We start from the raw sequence: 16,294 nt of genomic DNA, 5'->3' as shown, positions 1-16,294 counted from the left end.
TGGTTTACTCTCCAAATGGCCACGATGATTGGGGACTAGGCCAGGCTGAATCCAGGAGCCAGAAACCTATCCAAATCCCCCACATGAGTGGCAGGTGTTCAAGAACTTGGGAGCATCATCTACTGCTTCCCCAGGTGCGTTAGCAGGGGCTTGGATCAGAAGCAGAGCATCCAGGTTTCAAAACAATGCTCTGATATATGATGCCAGCATCTCAGACAGCAGATTAATTTGCTGTACCATAATCCTGGTCCTGGTTAACACTTTCACTCAGGTTGCTGTGCAACAAACTGCTCACTGGAGGAGGGACCCCTTAGCCCCTGATCCCAACAGTGCTCCAGAACCCATCTCTGTTTTTTTACTTGCTGGGAGTTAGTTCTGGGCTCATCCTCCCTATGGGGTACCTCACATTAGCTTCTGGAGGTGAGTGAACAAGGTCTTGTATCCCATGCACAACAAATCCATGGCCCCAGAATGGTCAACCATGTCTGTAACTGAAAGGAAGATGTATACATACAGCCATGTCCAAGGGCAAATAGCACTTCAGAGAAAAGGCAAATAGGATCTCAACTGAACTGTCCCATAAGAATAGTTTGGGAGATGGGTGTGAAAGGCAGAGACTAGAACTGTGAAGCAAGACAAACCTTAGCCATCTTCTGTGCAGTTCTTCTAAAGCAGCTTCCCTCCTAATTCCATGCCTGGGAGTGTCTGGGAGCTAGCTGTAGCTCAATGAAAGTACCAAATAGAGAAACTTCAAGAGAAGCTTCATTAGCTTTTCATAATAAGCATTCACCCCAAGGGGCTGCATGATCATTACCTCAGGGAGGAGCCACCTGCCCTTGAAGTTCAGGGAGCTCCTTGAGTCAAAGCAGTGCAGACTAAGAGTCTCTGGAGAGGCACCACCATGGTCACTTAAGAGGCTCAGAGGAAAAAAGAAAAGAGGCTGAGAGCACTTGTGGGTGGCAGGATGAAAACCAAGCTTAACTTGTCTCTCTTGATGTTTACAGGCCTTCTTCGCAACTGTTTTGGGGACTACCACGTGGCCTTCTATTTTGCTGGTGTGCCTCCCATCATTGGAGCTATAATCCTCTTTTTTGTCCCTCTTATGCACCAGAGGATGTTCAAGAAAGAGCAGAGGGATTCCAGCAAGGATAAAATGTTGGCTCCTGATCCAGATCCCAATGGAGAGCTGTTGCCAGGCTCCCCCACCCCTGAGGAACCAATCTAATGCCTCTTTCATGCCATTATGTACCCCTCCTAGCCCTTCCCTTTCATCCTACCTGCTCAGCCTTTACATTTTTGCCACCAGCACACTTGTTCCCATACCTGTACACACAGCATTGCAGCCAACTGCCCATTTCCCTAGAGCCCAAACTACAGGTATCCCAAACTCATTAACCAAATTCTCCCTAGGAATGCCTTCAAACTTGCCAGGGACCTTCTCCTCTCAGGATCTGAGAAACCTTAGGATCACCCACCCTCTCAGCCTTTGGAACCTGTCCAAATACTTTTTAATCCCCTGGGGTAGGAGGAGGATGGGACCTCCTAGTCCCAGCTTTTTTGTCACCCACCAAAACCAATTGACAAAGGTGCTACTGTGTCCCCAGGAGCTTTGGGGAAAGCCCCAAGCCTCTGATTGTTGAGGACTTCATTGCCATCCATCCTTGGGAGCCATTTGCTGAGGGTGGGGTGGGATGCAAAGAGAGAAGACAGGGAGGCAAAAACATAAGACAAGGAGTCTTGTTTCACCTCAGTTTCTCAGGACCATGACTTCTCAAGAGCTATGTACAGGCAGTGTTCCCCACAATACAGTTGCTTAACAAGCTGCTTCCTCCTTCCCTTCCTTATTTTCTCTATTGCCTCCTCTCCATTCTCTTCCCTCTTTATTTCTATCTGTTATAGACACATAGGTGCTTGGAGACAGGAGGGACCCAGAGCTTGGACCAATCAGCCTCACCTTGGCCCAATCTACCGTAACAGTAGCATTGATCCCACTCATCTCAAACTGAGCTGCATCTCACTTTTTTTTGGCTCAAGCTGATATAAATAATAGACTGGAAAAGTAAAATATCAGATAAGGAAGGGACTTTAAACACCAGAGTTCCATGTGCCATTGACTGGCATTTACAGATTTCACAGGCCTGAAAGTCACCTTCCTTCCCCCCCCTCAGTTCTCCATCCTTATAGTGACCTGTCAAAATGTGAAGATACTCCTTTCATCTCAGCAGGCAGAGGAAGACTGATGTCAGCTGGCTGGTGTGTGTGAGGAGGAGCAGTGAGCACTGGGTATTGACATGCTGATGGACCAACTCCATCTCTCTTTTTATGACAAGTCAATATTTCTACCTGGGCCAGGCCTGGAAAGGGAGTACCCTAGAAAAATATCCCATTCCCAATGCAGATCCCAAAATACTACAAGCAGCACCTGTACATTGGGTTGGACAGCTTAACCACCCAGTGTGTCCCCCATCCTGGACATCCTGGGCCACCCAGTGGGCATTAAAAGTGCCAGAAAAGGTAGACTTCCTTCCTCTGAGGTAGGCTCTAGATGTTTCCTAGGCCCAGGCTCCGGGCAATGGTCTTATTGAAGAGCATTCCAAGAGCCCCTGGCTAGGGGCTGTGGGCACTGCCAGGCTATTTTCAGCTAGCACAGCTCACCTCATTAGGAGCTCAGCCTCTCTCCTCGTTCTGCCCCTTTGTGTCTCTCTCCCCAACCCCCCCCCATCTTTGGGCTTTTGTCTATTGTGTTCCTGTCATCTAGCCCTGCATCATCTTTTTGCCAGGCATTCCTGGCTGTCACTTGGAGCCAACTTACCATCCAAAGCCAGGGTCATCCCAGGGTCAGGAGGATGAGGTAGCCCTGAGGGGCTCCAAAAGGAGACAATGGCCTCCCCACCCATGAGTTTTTCCGTTACAAACAGGCAGCTGGGGCATAGTTGGCCTCTGATAGTTTCATTCAAGGCCAAAGTCCCGAGCCCCCTTGGCTGGTCCCAGTCCAGCTCTTGTCAAGCTCCCAAAGGAAAGTCCACTGGTTCTTGGCTCTCTGGGTAGGAAAGGGCCTAATTACTGCCCTGTCAGCACAAATAACAGTGGGCTAAGGAAAAGCTAGACCCCGGGAGCCCTCAAATTCCCAGGAGAGACCACAAGAAATACTGGAACAACAGTGCCCTTGCTTCCATTCCTCCTTGCTCTCCCCTCTACTGGATCAAGTGGAGGATGCTTCTGCAGGAACCCCTTTGTTGTTCATGCTGTGTATAGCACTTAAGAATCAGGCTGCTACCCACTTCTCTCCAGATGAAGGAAAGACGTTTACAGGTCCCAAATCTGTCCGTTCAAGTGTCACATAACTTGGCAGGGTGTCAATTTACTTCTTCCACACATGTGCACGTGCGTGTGTGGGCTTGTGTGCTTTTGGAGAGAATGTCGGCTGGCAAAAGCAGCACAGTATTATTAATATTTAGAGTAGGATGCCGCCTCTTAGGCACCACAGTTAAATCTAGAAGAACGAACAAAATTTCAGAGCTTAAGACCTGAGACATTTAAATCCTCAAGGGGTTTGGAACAAAATAAACAAATCTAAAAATCTGGTTGTGGTATGTATGTTGCCTACAAGGGTGAAACAGTCTTAATCTGGTGAACCAGCAGGAAGTTTGGCATCAGAACCGAAGTCACATTTCAAATCCAGCTTCTGCCAGGGTCTACACTCTCTGGGAGAATAGAAGTTGGAAAGGGACCATATAAGGATTGTTGAGCTGACTGAATTTTGGGGAGAGCTCTCAAAAGGTGGTGACTTGATTAAATGAGGCCAAGGTTACTGACTGAGCTGGAGTACAAATATGCCATATTGAAAATCGGCAAAGACCTTAGCATTAACCCAATTCTCTTCCTTTCCCTTGTGTTATTGATGGGAAGCTAAAGAGACTAGCATAGCTGGGTTACACATTCCAACAGCAACAAAGCTCAGAATTGAAGAGGGTAAAGCCAAAGGAGCCTACTAACCTGACAACAACAGGAATGGACCTGAGAGTACCCCTTGTTCATATTCTGCACCAAGTTGTAAGTGAGGAGAAACCCAGGCCTAGAGCTAAGGGACTGCTGAGTTTCCCATAGTTCATCAGTGACAGAGCAAGCTGAGACCTTGAACGCAGGTCTCCAACTCAGTCAAAACTCCTCATTTTAGATGACAAGACAGCCCCTAAGATGGAAAAGTGACTTATCCACTGCATTCAGCAACTCTGTCGGGAGCCCGTTTCTGAAAGGATGTCAGCAGAAGGAGTTTGGAACAAACATGGAAGCTGGGCAGCATTTGCTGCATCTTTCCATGATTACCCTCCCCCCACTTGCTTCCCCAAGCCAACATGCTTCCCAGGCACTGTAGATTTTCAGCAGACCTGGTCCCTGTCCTTGGAGACCTGGTTCCACCTACTGTCCATGCACTCCCATCAATCCAAGAGATAAAAAATAGTCCGTCTTAGTAAGCCCGCACTGGGCAAGGCGGAGGCAAGACAGGAGTAGTGTCTTTGTCCTGGGCAGAGGGTGATTTACCACCCAGTTCTTGGCTGTTACATTTTTCCCCTGACTCAGTGCCCACACAATCAAGCTGCCAGGCTCCTCATCTCCTCCCACAAAGGCTAATTACTCTGTCTTGCTGCCAGGCCCCGGGCTCTCCCACCCAGGGTCTGCTGCCCCCTCAGTCCCACCCCCAGCAGCCCCAAGGGCTTTGTCTGTGTTTGATCACTCAGGATCATTAGATTTCAAAGCTGTGAAGTCCCATAATTTTTATGAACATATGCACTCCTCCAGGGCCTTTTCATGTCTAAAAAGGCAGCCAGTAGCTCCCCACCACTTTTCCAGAGGTACAGAGCCCGCCATCTGACAGGGACTACAAATCTGCAGGATCTGACAGCTTGGGGCCCAGCTAGGGAGGGTGCTGGTCAAAAGAGCCCTGGAAATAACTTGGGAAATGCTAACATGCAGAGACCCCAAGGAACATGGACAGGAATTGCAGCCCCACCCCACCCCCGCCACCCCCAACTCTTGCAGGCAGTGCTTCCAAGGCTGCCTTACAGCTCGCTCTAGTGGCCATTAGCCTCAGAGCTCCAGGCCTGATTCTCAAAACACCACTGCAATATTTTCTAGGGATCTGTGTCAGGCATTTGGCTAGAACTCAGCAAACTCAGGAATAAAAAGGAAGAAACTCAGGATAAAGCTGAAAGCACAAGAAGCATCTTTCTAAGATACTTTTTCTTCCTCTCAACCCCCACGGGCCCCAAGACTTCTGACTTTGGCACTCCATGGGCTCTGGAATCCAAACAGGGTTCATCATGCCTCTGACCCAGACACCATTGAAATCACCCCTGTCTAGCCCTTACTTCCCCACCACTGGCCCCCCAAGAGTCTCCCGGAAGAGCTGCTCATCCCAGTCCTGATTTCTTGCTGAGCCCAAGCAGGATAAAATTAGCCCAAGGATCATACAGCACCTGTGCCCAGCTGCTCTGCCACACTGCTGCCCTACCACAATTGGTTGGACCTGGGGCTGGTGACACCTGTCGTGGGCCACGAGCCAGGCCCTTTGCCTCCTCCTGCCAAGGGGATTCCAGCTGGAGATCGGCATGTGTTACACCCCTTTCCCACCACACTCATCCTGTTCCACCTCATAGACTGGGCCCAGGGATCAGGGACTAGGGTGCCAGCTGCAACCATTTCTCAAGCCTGGGGACATCCGGGGAGAGACATGGTTCTAGGGGCCGAGCTGCTACTCCTATTGCTGTTGCAAAGTCACTTGGGCCTAGGAGACTGAAACGGCCTGGGGAAGGGTGGTGGGGGTTTCCCGCCACTTGCCCCTCTTCAAGGGGACTGAGCCCTGGGAGCTGCACCTCGGGAACACATCTGCTTGGTCATGCAGTGGCAACACCTGCCTCACTCTGACCCCCTAAGAGTCATACTTTCTGTGCAGAGAACAGGGCCGGAAGGAGAGCAGGGGCTGTTGGGCTCAAGGGGACCCAAGCTCAGACCCTGCCAAGTATTGAGTTATCCAGACCGACAGCAGCTGCCCGGCCCTGGCTCAGCTTCCCTTCAGCCCATATGCTGCCCCTGCAGCTGCTATGGTCATGCTTACTCATGAGCCCCAGAGGTGATCTGGGCAGAACCCACGGAGAACCGTTTGGCAACTTGTCACCGGTTTGCCGAAGTCCTATTGGGTGAGCCAAGCCATCAAAGGACTCACCAGTGCCCAGGTGGGAGGCCTGCGGAGAACACAGAGCTACAGCCTCAGAAAACGGCTGCCCAGGCAGTTGCCCTCCTCACCAAACTCGAATCCTGGACCTGGTGACAAGACTGAAAAAGACCCACTCTCAGCAATCGGTCCTTGCCCCACTCTCTTGCATCCCACTGTTGCAAAAGTTCTGGTATTGTAGTAGTAGTAGGGATGGTCTACGGTTCTAATCACTAGAGTCAGTATCCTGCTCCTGGAAGACACGACAAATTTTAATTCAGGAACAGAACAGTTCTAGAGTTATAGCTCTCAATGTTAAGGCTCTCTGTACAACTCTCTGTTACAACATGTCTGCCCTTGGGGCCATAGCTTCTCCCTGCCAGGTTCGGCTTCTGTGCTGAGTGCTACAGTCTTCTAGATGGCATCTTCAGATTCTCTGGATGTCTCCCGACCACAAATGAGGTGCGTGGCCACCAGAAGGCATACTCTGATGCGCTGCTTCCTTGGGGATGCGCAGCAAGACTTTGACTCAGATTTTTATGTGTTTATTTTTTTTAAGGTTTATTTTATTGGAAAGTCAGATACACAGAAAGGAGAGACAGAGAGGAAGAGCTTCCGTCCAATGATTCACTCACCAAGTGGCCGTAACAGCCGGAGTTGCGCTGATCTGAAGCCAGGAGCCAGGAGCCTCTTCTGGGTCTCCCACATGGGTGCAGAGTCCCAAGGTTTTGAGTCATCCTCGACTGCTTTCCCAGGCCAAAAGCAGGGAGCTGAATGGGAAGCGGGGCTGCAAGGACTATTAGCCCATATGGGATTCCAGTGCGTTCAAGGAGAGGACTTTAGCTGTCAGGCTACCACACTGGGCCCAGATTTTTATGTGTTTAAAGCAGGACATTCTCCCTGATGGGTGGAGGTGTATGTTAATGAAGTATTCATATGAACCAATCAGAAACCTAAAAGTGGAGTTGCCTGTTTTGAACAAATTCAAAGAATGCTCAATTAGTTCCATTGGGTAGATGCACTGTCTGAATTACATTATATGTTTCCCCTGTCCTTCCCTGTCTCACGACTCCTAGAGAGCTATGTCACAAAAGGTTTTTTTTTTCTTTTCCTTTCCACACCCTCTGAAGTCTTTATCACCACTCTCCACAGACCTGCTCTCTCAAGTCACATGCCCAGTGGGGTAAAGGAGAGGCCATGGTGAGCTCCTCTAGCATCTTGCCAAACACAGGTGAATACACACATTCACATGTGCCCTCTGCCAAGGTGGCGTCTTCTGCCTCTAGATTGCTGTCTCTGCCTTCAGATTGGCTGCTGCGCTGGCCTCCTGATTGGTTGTTATCTTTGCCTCCTGATTAGTTGTTTTTCTGCCCCTCCCTTGGTTGGTTAAATCTGTACTCATTTCTCAGAAAGGGAGCAAAGAGAGCCAGTTTTTGTGTATAAAAGAGCTAGAACTTGGCAAGCTTCTCTGCAACTCCTCCCTTGGATTCGCCTTTCTTGCTGGTGTGGTAGGAGGTATTTTGCTCCCAATAAATCTTGCTTTGCTTACATTTATTGCATGGGAATTAATCTATGATGTGAGATAAAATCCTGCAGCAATTCTTTATATCCAAAAGTGAATTTGGGGTTGTCTAGCAGCTCCCACCCCTCAGTAGAAGATGTTTTTGGTGGATTGCAGTTTCCTGACCCCAGTAACCCTAGCCTAAATTTTACCTTCAAGGTGAATACTTTGTGCATCCATGCCCAGTCCACCCATCATCAATGGCTGGGCCCTGAGAGCAGAGACAGGTAGGAATCAGGGAAAACCAAGTTACGCACAAAACTAGCTCCACTTGAGTAGTTCTCTATTTGTCAGTTGTGACCAGTGCACTCCAGAAGGAGTACTTTAACATTGTGTTGTTGAAGTACAGGAGCTTTCAAACAAACTTACCCTCACTGCTTTTTCTGAGTTCTTCACGGTCCTGGGGAACACAATTCAGGATCCTCCTGCCAGGTAAAAACTAAAGCCTTAACATTTCCATGGTAGTTTTACATGGAGAGAACTCCTAATCTTGGATTTTCAAATTGTGACCTCCAGCTCCACTAACAAATATGGGAAGGTAGAAGATTCCCGAGTCTTGGCTCTTTCTCCCTTCCCTTCAACCAGAAAAATGCTTTCAAATTGCAGAAGGGGAGGCTGGGGCTGGTGTAGCAAGTTAATCTGTCATTTGTGATGCCAGCATCATCTATCAAAGTACTGGTTCAAGTCCTAGCTGCTCTACTTCTGATCCAGTTCCCTGTGAACAGTGCCTGAGAAAGCAGCTCAAGATCCCCAAGTCAAGTGCTTGGGGCCTTCCTACTAATGTGGAAGATCAAGATGCAGCCCTTGTGTCCTGGCTTCAGCCTGGTTCAATCCTGGTCATTGCAGCCATCTGAGGAGTGAGCCAGTGCCTGGAAGATTCTTTGTCTCTCTGTCTCTGTCTCTTCTCTCTTTCCAATTTTGTCTCTCTTTCTCTATATCACCCTTCCTTTTAAATAAATAGTATGAAGGGTTCTCTAGTCCTTCCAAGAAGTATGTAAAATGTAGATCACATATAAAGCAATACTGAGTCTCCAAAATGTGGAGAAAGGATGACACACCAGGTAGGGACTTCTGAACATGAGTGACTCTTTTTGCCTCCTAAATCCCAGATCTGCTGTGGGAGAAGCCAACAGCTCAGAAACTTTGCCGGAAAAGCCCCCCAAAAGTCGTGCTTTCTCTCTCTGGAGCCAAAGAAGCAGGGAAGGGGCAGCCGAGCCAGAAATAACCTTTTTACACAATAACTGCTTGACTCCAACCAAGCACCTTGGAAGAAACTGGTTCCAACTCCTACTGCAGCCAGCAAAGGTGGAGAAGAGGGTCCATCTGGACTATTTCAGTCATTTGGGGAGTGAACCAACAGATGGAAGCACTCTCTTTCTCTCTCTTTCTCTCTCTTAAACAAAACTTTAAAAAGGAATGAGAGTTAGCTTCTTGGCCTTTTGGGTAAGGTCAAGTGCAAAGAGATCTTGGTTAGACCTAATATTTTATTATATACTACTCAAAATGTCCAACCTTGAATAAAAGAAGATAGCTAATGCCTACAGTGAATTGATACAGATGTTAAAATTATCTGCCAAGAAACTTAAGGCAACTATCATAAAAATGCTGCAAAGAGGACTTATGGGCACTTGAAAAAGTAGAACATTTCAGTAAATAAGTTGAAGATACAAATAAAAAACTGATGAAAAAATTTTTTTTAAGATTTATTTATTTTTATTGCAAAGTCAGATATACAGAGAGGAGGAGAGACAGAAAGATCTTCTGTTCATTGATTCACTTCCCAAGTGAGCCACAATGACCAGAGCTGTACTGAGCAAAAGCCAGGAGCCTCTTTCGGGTCTTTCACATCGGTGCAGGGTCCTATGGGTTTGGCTCATTCTCGACTGCTTTCTTAGGCCATAAGCAGGGAGTTGGATGGGAAACAGGGTCGCCAGGACACGAATTAATGCCCATATGGGATCCCAGCATGTTCACGCTGAGGACTTTAGCCATTAGGCTGCTGTGCCAGGCCCCAAATGGAAATTTTTAAACTCAAAAGAAAATAATCAAAGAAGAAGATAAATCTCAGCCTTGCCAGCATCGAAGAGATACTAAAGAAAAAGAGAAATCAAAGCTTGAGTAGTAGACATTGTCTCATTAGATCAAGAAAGAGAAAATAAACTGGAAAAAATTGGTAAAGCTTCCTGGAATTGTGACAGCTTGACAAAAGATTTAATATCCATGTCATCAGAGTTGTAAAAGGAAAGGAGAAGCGGGGGGGGGGGGGGGGGGGGGGACCTGAAAGTACACAAATAAAATGCCTGAAAACTTCCTAAATTTGGCAAAAGATATAATTCCACAGATTCAAGAAGCTGAGCAAACCTCCAAGAGGAGGTACTGAATAAAATCTGAAAAATACACACCAGTTAAAGAGAAAAACAACATAAATGGTAATAAAAAGCATGATGAACAGAAGGAAGCTGTCACCAATTTTTGCAGAAAAAGACTGTCCACCCAGAGTTACATTCCCAGTGAAAGTATCCTTGAAGGAAGGAAGGAAATCAAGGCTTTCCCAGATGATGGAAAAGAAAGAGAATTTGCTAGCAACAGACCTACCCTAGAAGATGGACTACAGGATGTTCTCCAAACAGAAATGACAAAAGCAGGAATCTTGGAACATCAAATGAATAATCTAAGTTCCTGACTCAAGGAATCAGAAAAATGGGCAGGCCTCTGGCACAGCAGTTAGGATGCTGCTGGAGACACCCACATCCTGTAGCAGAGTGCCTGGGTTAGACTCCCAGGTTTCTGTTGATGTGCTCAAGGTACTTGGGTCCCTGTTATTTGAGTGGGAGATCCAGAGTGAGTCCCTACCTGGCTTTGACAAGGCCCATTCCTAGCTATTGCAGATATTTGGGATGTGAACCAGCAGATAGGAAATCTCTATTTGCCTCTCTGAATTTCAAATAAAATAAAGGGATAAATTTCTTTTTAAAAAGAGTTCTAACAAAATTTGAAAAAGTGCGGCAAATAAAGCAAGCAGATATCAACAAAATAAGAAAATAATAGAGAAAATGATTGAAACAGAAAGTTGGTTCTTAGGGCCGTCATTGTAGATCAGTGGATTAAGCCAATAGTTGCAGCTCCAGCATCCCATAAAAGCACTGGTTCGAGTCCTGGCTGTTCCACTTTGGACCCAACTCTCTGCCAATATATCTTGGAAAGCAACGGAAGATGGTCCAAGTACATGGGTCCCAGTACCCACATGGGAGACCTGGATGAAGTTTCAGGCTTCTGGCCTCAGTCTGTCCCAGCTCTGGCTTTGGAGGACTCTTTCTGTCACTTTGCCTTTCAAGTAGATGAAAGTAAATATTTGTAAAAGTTCTGGAATGATAGAATAAGAAGATAAGCTTTTGTGTAAAAAATAATTTGAAATTCATGTGGGTTTTTTTCATACATGCATTTTCCAGAAGTTTGTTAAGTCCCCGTGCTTTCTACTGATGGATTCTCTAGCCAAACTCCACTCCTAATTCTTTACAGAAAAGTTAAGTTATGTATCACCTTTGTACAAGATTTCATGGAAGCTTCTTGCTGATTCACGATCTTCTCCATGAGCAACAAGGCAATCATTAGCCCTGGCAGTTCAAATCCATTGCTGAAAACTACAAGCTGCCATCTACTGAGAGGCACAAGTCTCCAGTGCCTACAGGCTATTCAGATTATGAAGTCCAGTAAACCCAGGGGAATGGAGGGAGTGGCTAAAATTGCAAGGAGAGATCAAATCTAGAGCTGTAGACATGAGGGCTAGGAGAATAAAGTCATGAGTAAATATTTTGTGTCATCAGAAGACAATACTAACATAAAAGAACGGTACTGTGGGAGCAAGTCTGTTTGAACAGTATCACAGACAGAAGAATGGCCTAATTGTGTGTGTGCGAAGTGTGTTTCCAAAAATGATATCTGAAAGCTGGAGCCTTGAACTATTCTGGGCACATTAAGGAAAGTTAGCAGGGCTCTGTGCCATGGATGGAGGAATGCGAGAAGGGCATCTCTCTGAATGAATTAATTGCCTTACTGGGCTTTTTTGAAGGCTGTCTCTAACATGACAGTTGGATTCAGCTCCTTTAAGAGAGCGAAGGAAAATTCCAGCTCAACTAAGATCTGCAACTGCTAAGCACAAACAGAAGGCTGCTAGACACTCTGTCTGAATGGTTGCTAAATGATATCTGGGAGCTGCTGTTTCTGGCAAATTAGAGGAAAGAAAATAAGGAAAAATTCTGGTTAAGATCCTGAGAGTCTCTGGGGTTCTAACAAGAGCTTTCAATATCTATACATTTCTTTTCTTTATTTTTTTTATTTTAGTTTTATTTTATTTATGATGTTGTTCACATAGTTAACAAGAATGCAGGCCCATGAGGACTATCAAATAGGATGGTGAGGGTCAAGGTATGGGTGACGGTAGATGGGACAAATGCTTCCAATTTTCCTTTTCTTCCCTTTTCTTCTGTATGGGAGGGGGTGGGTAAAAAGAGGGAGGAGACTGCTCCCAGCTACCAAACTACATCAATACCCAGTATAGGGATGTCCACTTGATGTCATCTTAGAAATCCTGATGTGGAGAATATTCCAAGAGTATTGCTTGAGTGGTTTTAAGAGCTCTAAGACACTGTTGGTTTCATTGCTTCAAGGATGGGCAGATCCTTCCAAGGTTGTTTGGCTGAAGAGTCTGCGCTGGTGCTGCACTCATGCACCTCGGCATGCCATCCACTACACAGGCATCAGCAATCGACAAGGCCCAGTCCTGAAACATGCAGTCCAAGGCAGGACCACAAATTCTATGATTCTCTCTGTGTCTGGAATTTTGAATCCAGTGATCCGGCTGGAGATTCCCACAAGAAACCTCGCATCCCAGGACACTTGAGGCACAGAAGGAGGTGGTGAGAAAAACGTATTCCAGTGTGCTATGGTTCGACCCATCCTTGCCTGACCCACCTCCCCCAAACCAGCCCACACACTTGCCAATAAGCAGAGTAACCTTGCCTGGTCTGGCTCATACCCAGCCCTGACTCTCATGCTCACCAAAATGAGCTTCAACCCAGTAGGGGAGTTCTCCAAGTTTCCCCACCAGGTCCACTCCCAAACCCAGATCTCACACTTGCCAGCGGATGCTAGGCCCCTACCTGACATAGCTGGCCCCCCGAATCCCAGCAATTGTGTGTTTGCTGGTGGATGTTACAGTCCGGCCAACTTCACACCCAATTGTTGGGTGTGCCTATGGGTGCTACAGCCTGAATCAACCCAGCCCGATCCCAACTCCAGTTCCTGTAAGTGTTGGTGAGTTCCATGGTCATGCCTAGCTCAACCCATCACCACCCTAGCTCTCGAGCAAACCAGCAGGTATTACAATTCCACAGGGGTAAGCCCACATACCCCCCCACAGAATCTGCCCCTAACACATGCTGGTTAGTGTCATGGCCCAGCCTAGCAGGCCCCTCACCCCACTACCCCAACACTCACTGGCTGGTGTTATGGTCTAGCCCTGCCAGGCAGGGCCCCAGCCCTAGCTTTCATGTGCACTGATTGTCAGTGGTTGATACTAATTACCCCAGCTCAGGTCTCCCGAGTTGGCGGGTGCATTTGGGCTGACCCAGAAAGGTCCTCTGGCGTCCATCCTCCAAACCACTTAGTCTTAGCCCCCTCATTTATCTGCAAGTACAGTAGCCTAGTCGGTGGAAGTCCCCAGGAAGTCATTCTTCACCTGTAACATACTTCTTCAGCAGTCCTTCCTCCCACACACCCCCAGACTCCTTTCCCTGAACAGTCCACAGCCCCCCTTGCCCATGAGCACTCAGGCCCTTGAGCCCAGTGGTCTGGTGGTGTGCCATGCCAGCCTGGAGCTCTGCCAACAGTCCAGGGGCCCAAGCACGCTTACACACAGAACCCCAGACTCTATCTGCTGGCATACTAACATCTTCCCTCTATATATCTTATAAAAATAGACTTGGTAACTAAACTGGTACACTGGTATAGTTAAAGCAAGCTTGGTATTAACCAGACCCAGAATGCCCACCAGCTACTAACTGCTTTTCTCCCAGCAATATAACACTTGCTAGGCACAAGGCAACCTAGGCATTTGCCTACAGCGGGAATCAAGATCTGTACATTTCACATGTTTTCTTCTCATGCTTTCTCCAACTATGTCAAGGATTTCTTCTGGCTTTGCCTAAAGCTTATGGAATTGTTGTAGATTTCAAACATGAAAAATGTAAAAGAATTGCTGCTTTTAAGGTGGACAGGAGGAGGCTTGTATTGCAACCCTGAAGACTCCCGGATCCTCACCAAGGACTATCAGTATGGGCACCAAGGACTACATCCCAACCGCCAAGGAGACCATGGGGAATTGGAGTGCCTTCGGAGGCCAAGAACTCTGAGGTCACCCACCCCCATTTGATCTACCAAATGGGATGGAAGAAGCCCAAATCCTTCCTCACAGGATCCAAGGTCATCGGAATGACAACCAGGAGCCCTGAGCGGTCTGCAGAAACAGAACAGTAAACTTCCTTCGGGACTAGGGAGAGGAGCTTTCTCTGGTCCTTGCCTGGTTCCGACTTTGGGTCCCCACCCTTTCTCGTAATGACCACCAGGATCACTCCAGAAACCCCTCAAAATGAACAAATAAACAAACAAACAAAACCTAGAATAATAGAGAACAAGGAAAGCTTAGAAACGGAAAACGGTCAGCGGGGATGTACTTATAACTCACTGGGTGGGACACACTAGGGTATTGAAGATTTCTCTGCACACGCCCCCTAAAACTGTTCACCTAAATGGTTGATATGTGTCTTGTTAGAGTTATAGAGTTAGACTACCTGAAAAACTGCCAGGTTCAGCAAAATCATGCTTCAACGCTATAAATTGCTAAATACTAAAATTAAAATAGGGGCCTGGCAGCATGGCCTAGCAGCCAAAGTCCTCACCTTGAACGCACTGGGATCCCATATGGGCACTGGTTCTAATCCCGGCAGCTCCTCTTCCCATCCAGCTCCCTGCTTGTGGCCTGGGAAAGCAGTCGAGGACAGTCCAAAGCCTTGGGACCCTGCACTTGCATGGGATACCCGGAAGAGGTTTCTGGATCCTGGCTTCGGATCGGCATAGCATCGGCCGTTGCGCTCATTTGGGGAGTGAATCATCGGATGGAAGATCTTCCTCTCTGTCTCTCCTCCTCTCTGTAGATCTGACTTTCCAATAAATAAATAAATCTTAACACAAAATAAAATTAGGGCCTGGCGCGATGGCATAGCAGCTTAAGTCCTCGCCTTGCACACCCAGGATCCCATATGGGCACTGGTTCTAATCCCGGCAGTCCCGCTTCCCATCCAGCTCCCTGCCTGTGGCCCGGGAAAAGCAGATGATTACGGCCCAAAGCTTTGGGACCCTGCACCCATGCGGGAGGCCCGGAAGAGGTTCCTGGCTTCGGATTGACTCAACTCCAGCCATTGGGGTCACTTGGGGAGTGAATCATCAGACGGAAGATCTTCCTCTCTGTCTCTCCTCTCTGTATATCCACCTTTCCAATAAAAATAAATAAATCTTTACAAAATTAAATTAAATTAAATTAAATTAAATTAAATTAAAATAGACATGAGACAGCTGAATAGTAATCTTTAGCCATTTTAAGGTGTATAGAACCCAGCTGTATATAAACTAATAATTGAAATGTCAATGTAGAAGTCACAGGATGTGTTCAGAACTTGCATTTTTTTTCTCTTTTAACATATTGGTTACTCAATACCATGTCAACTAATTCCTTAACATTATAAATTGTTACTGATGTAATGTTGGGGCTTTTAATTGATCGGGATGATACACTGCCAGCTCTACCTTCAGACCAGAGAAGGTCTCCCCAAGAAACCGTTGAACTTATGTGGACAATAAGATGCTGGACTCTATGCTTGGTAGATGCTTGCAAGGAAAGAATCTCAACTGAACTTGAACTGTGGTAATGCAACAAGGTGGAGGAATCCACCATGGGTGGTTGGGAGGGTACCCCAGTGCCTATGAAACTGTGTCACATAACACAATGTAACCAATAAAAAAATTTTTTTATTGCTGCTTTTATCATTTTTCCTCTTTCAGCACTTTTTTTTCAGTTATTTGGGAGTTTTCTTGTTTGTTTTATACTTAGCATTTTAAAATGACCTGTCTGCCCAGTTCCCATGGTAGCCTCTCAACAGTGGCTAGATGCAAAGGAAAAAAGGTTGCCATAGCAACAAATGGTCAGTCACTGATTTGTTGCTTCCCAGGCAATTAAGGTGTCATCCTAGTATACCTAGGACCTGTTACTAGGTTTTCAGTTTTTGCCTATGGTCTCACAATGGACAGTCATGATTCTACATCAACAGTTTCTGCCGCCATGCTTGTTGCCTTCATTGTAGACGTCATTGGGCATCCAAAGAACATTGACCAGATATCCTCATCTGTATTGAAACTCAATATTCTTAACATTGTCTCAAAATCAGAGGCACGAGGGGGCTGAAGTGTCA

General features: G+C 46.9%; 1 protein-coding gene across 1 annotated transcript in view; it reads left to right on the top strand.

The window, feature by feature from the left end:
* Positions 1–1,624, top strand: part of SLC16A2 (solute carrier family 16 member 2) — a 119,444-nt gene extending 117,820 nt beyond the window's left edge. Inside the window, exon 6 of the mRNA XM_040999940.1 lies at positions 1,005–1,624. Within this exon, the coding sequence (XP_040855874.1) occupies positions 1,005–1,225 (221 nt within the window). The 3' untranslated portion in view covers positions 1,226–1,624. The remainder of the gene's footprint in view (positions 1–1,004) is intronic.
* The last annotated feature ends 14,670 nt before the right edge of the window (positions 1,625–16,294 follow it).

The sequence above is a fragment of the Ochotona curzoniae genome, unplaced genomic scaffold (genome assembly GCF_017591425.1).
Source record: "Ochotona curzoniae isolate NIBS_2020 unplaced genomic scaffold, NIBS_Ocur_1.0 scaffold_1852, whole genome shotgun sequence".
Lineage (NCBI taxonomy): Eukaryota > Metazoa > Chordata > Mammalia > Lagomorpha > Ochotonidae > Ochotona > Ochotona curzoniae.
Note: the sequence above shows the minus strand (reverse complement) of the source record. Positions and strands in the feature narration are given on the sequence as shown.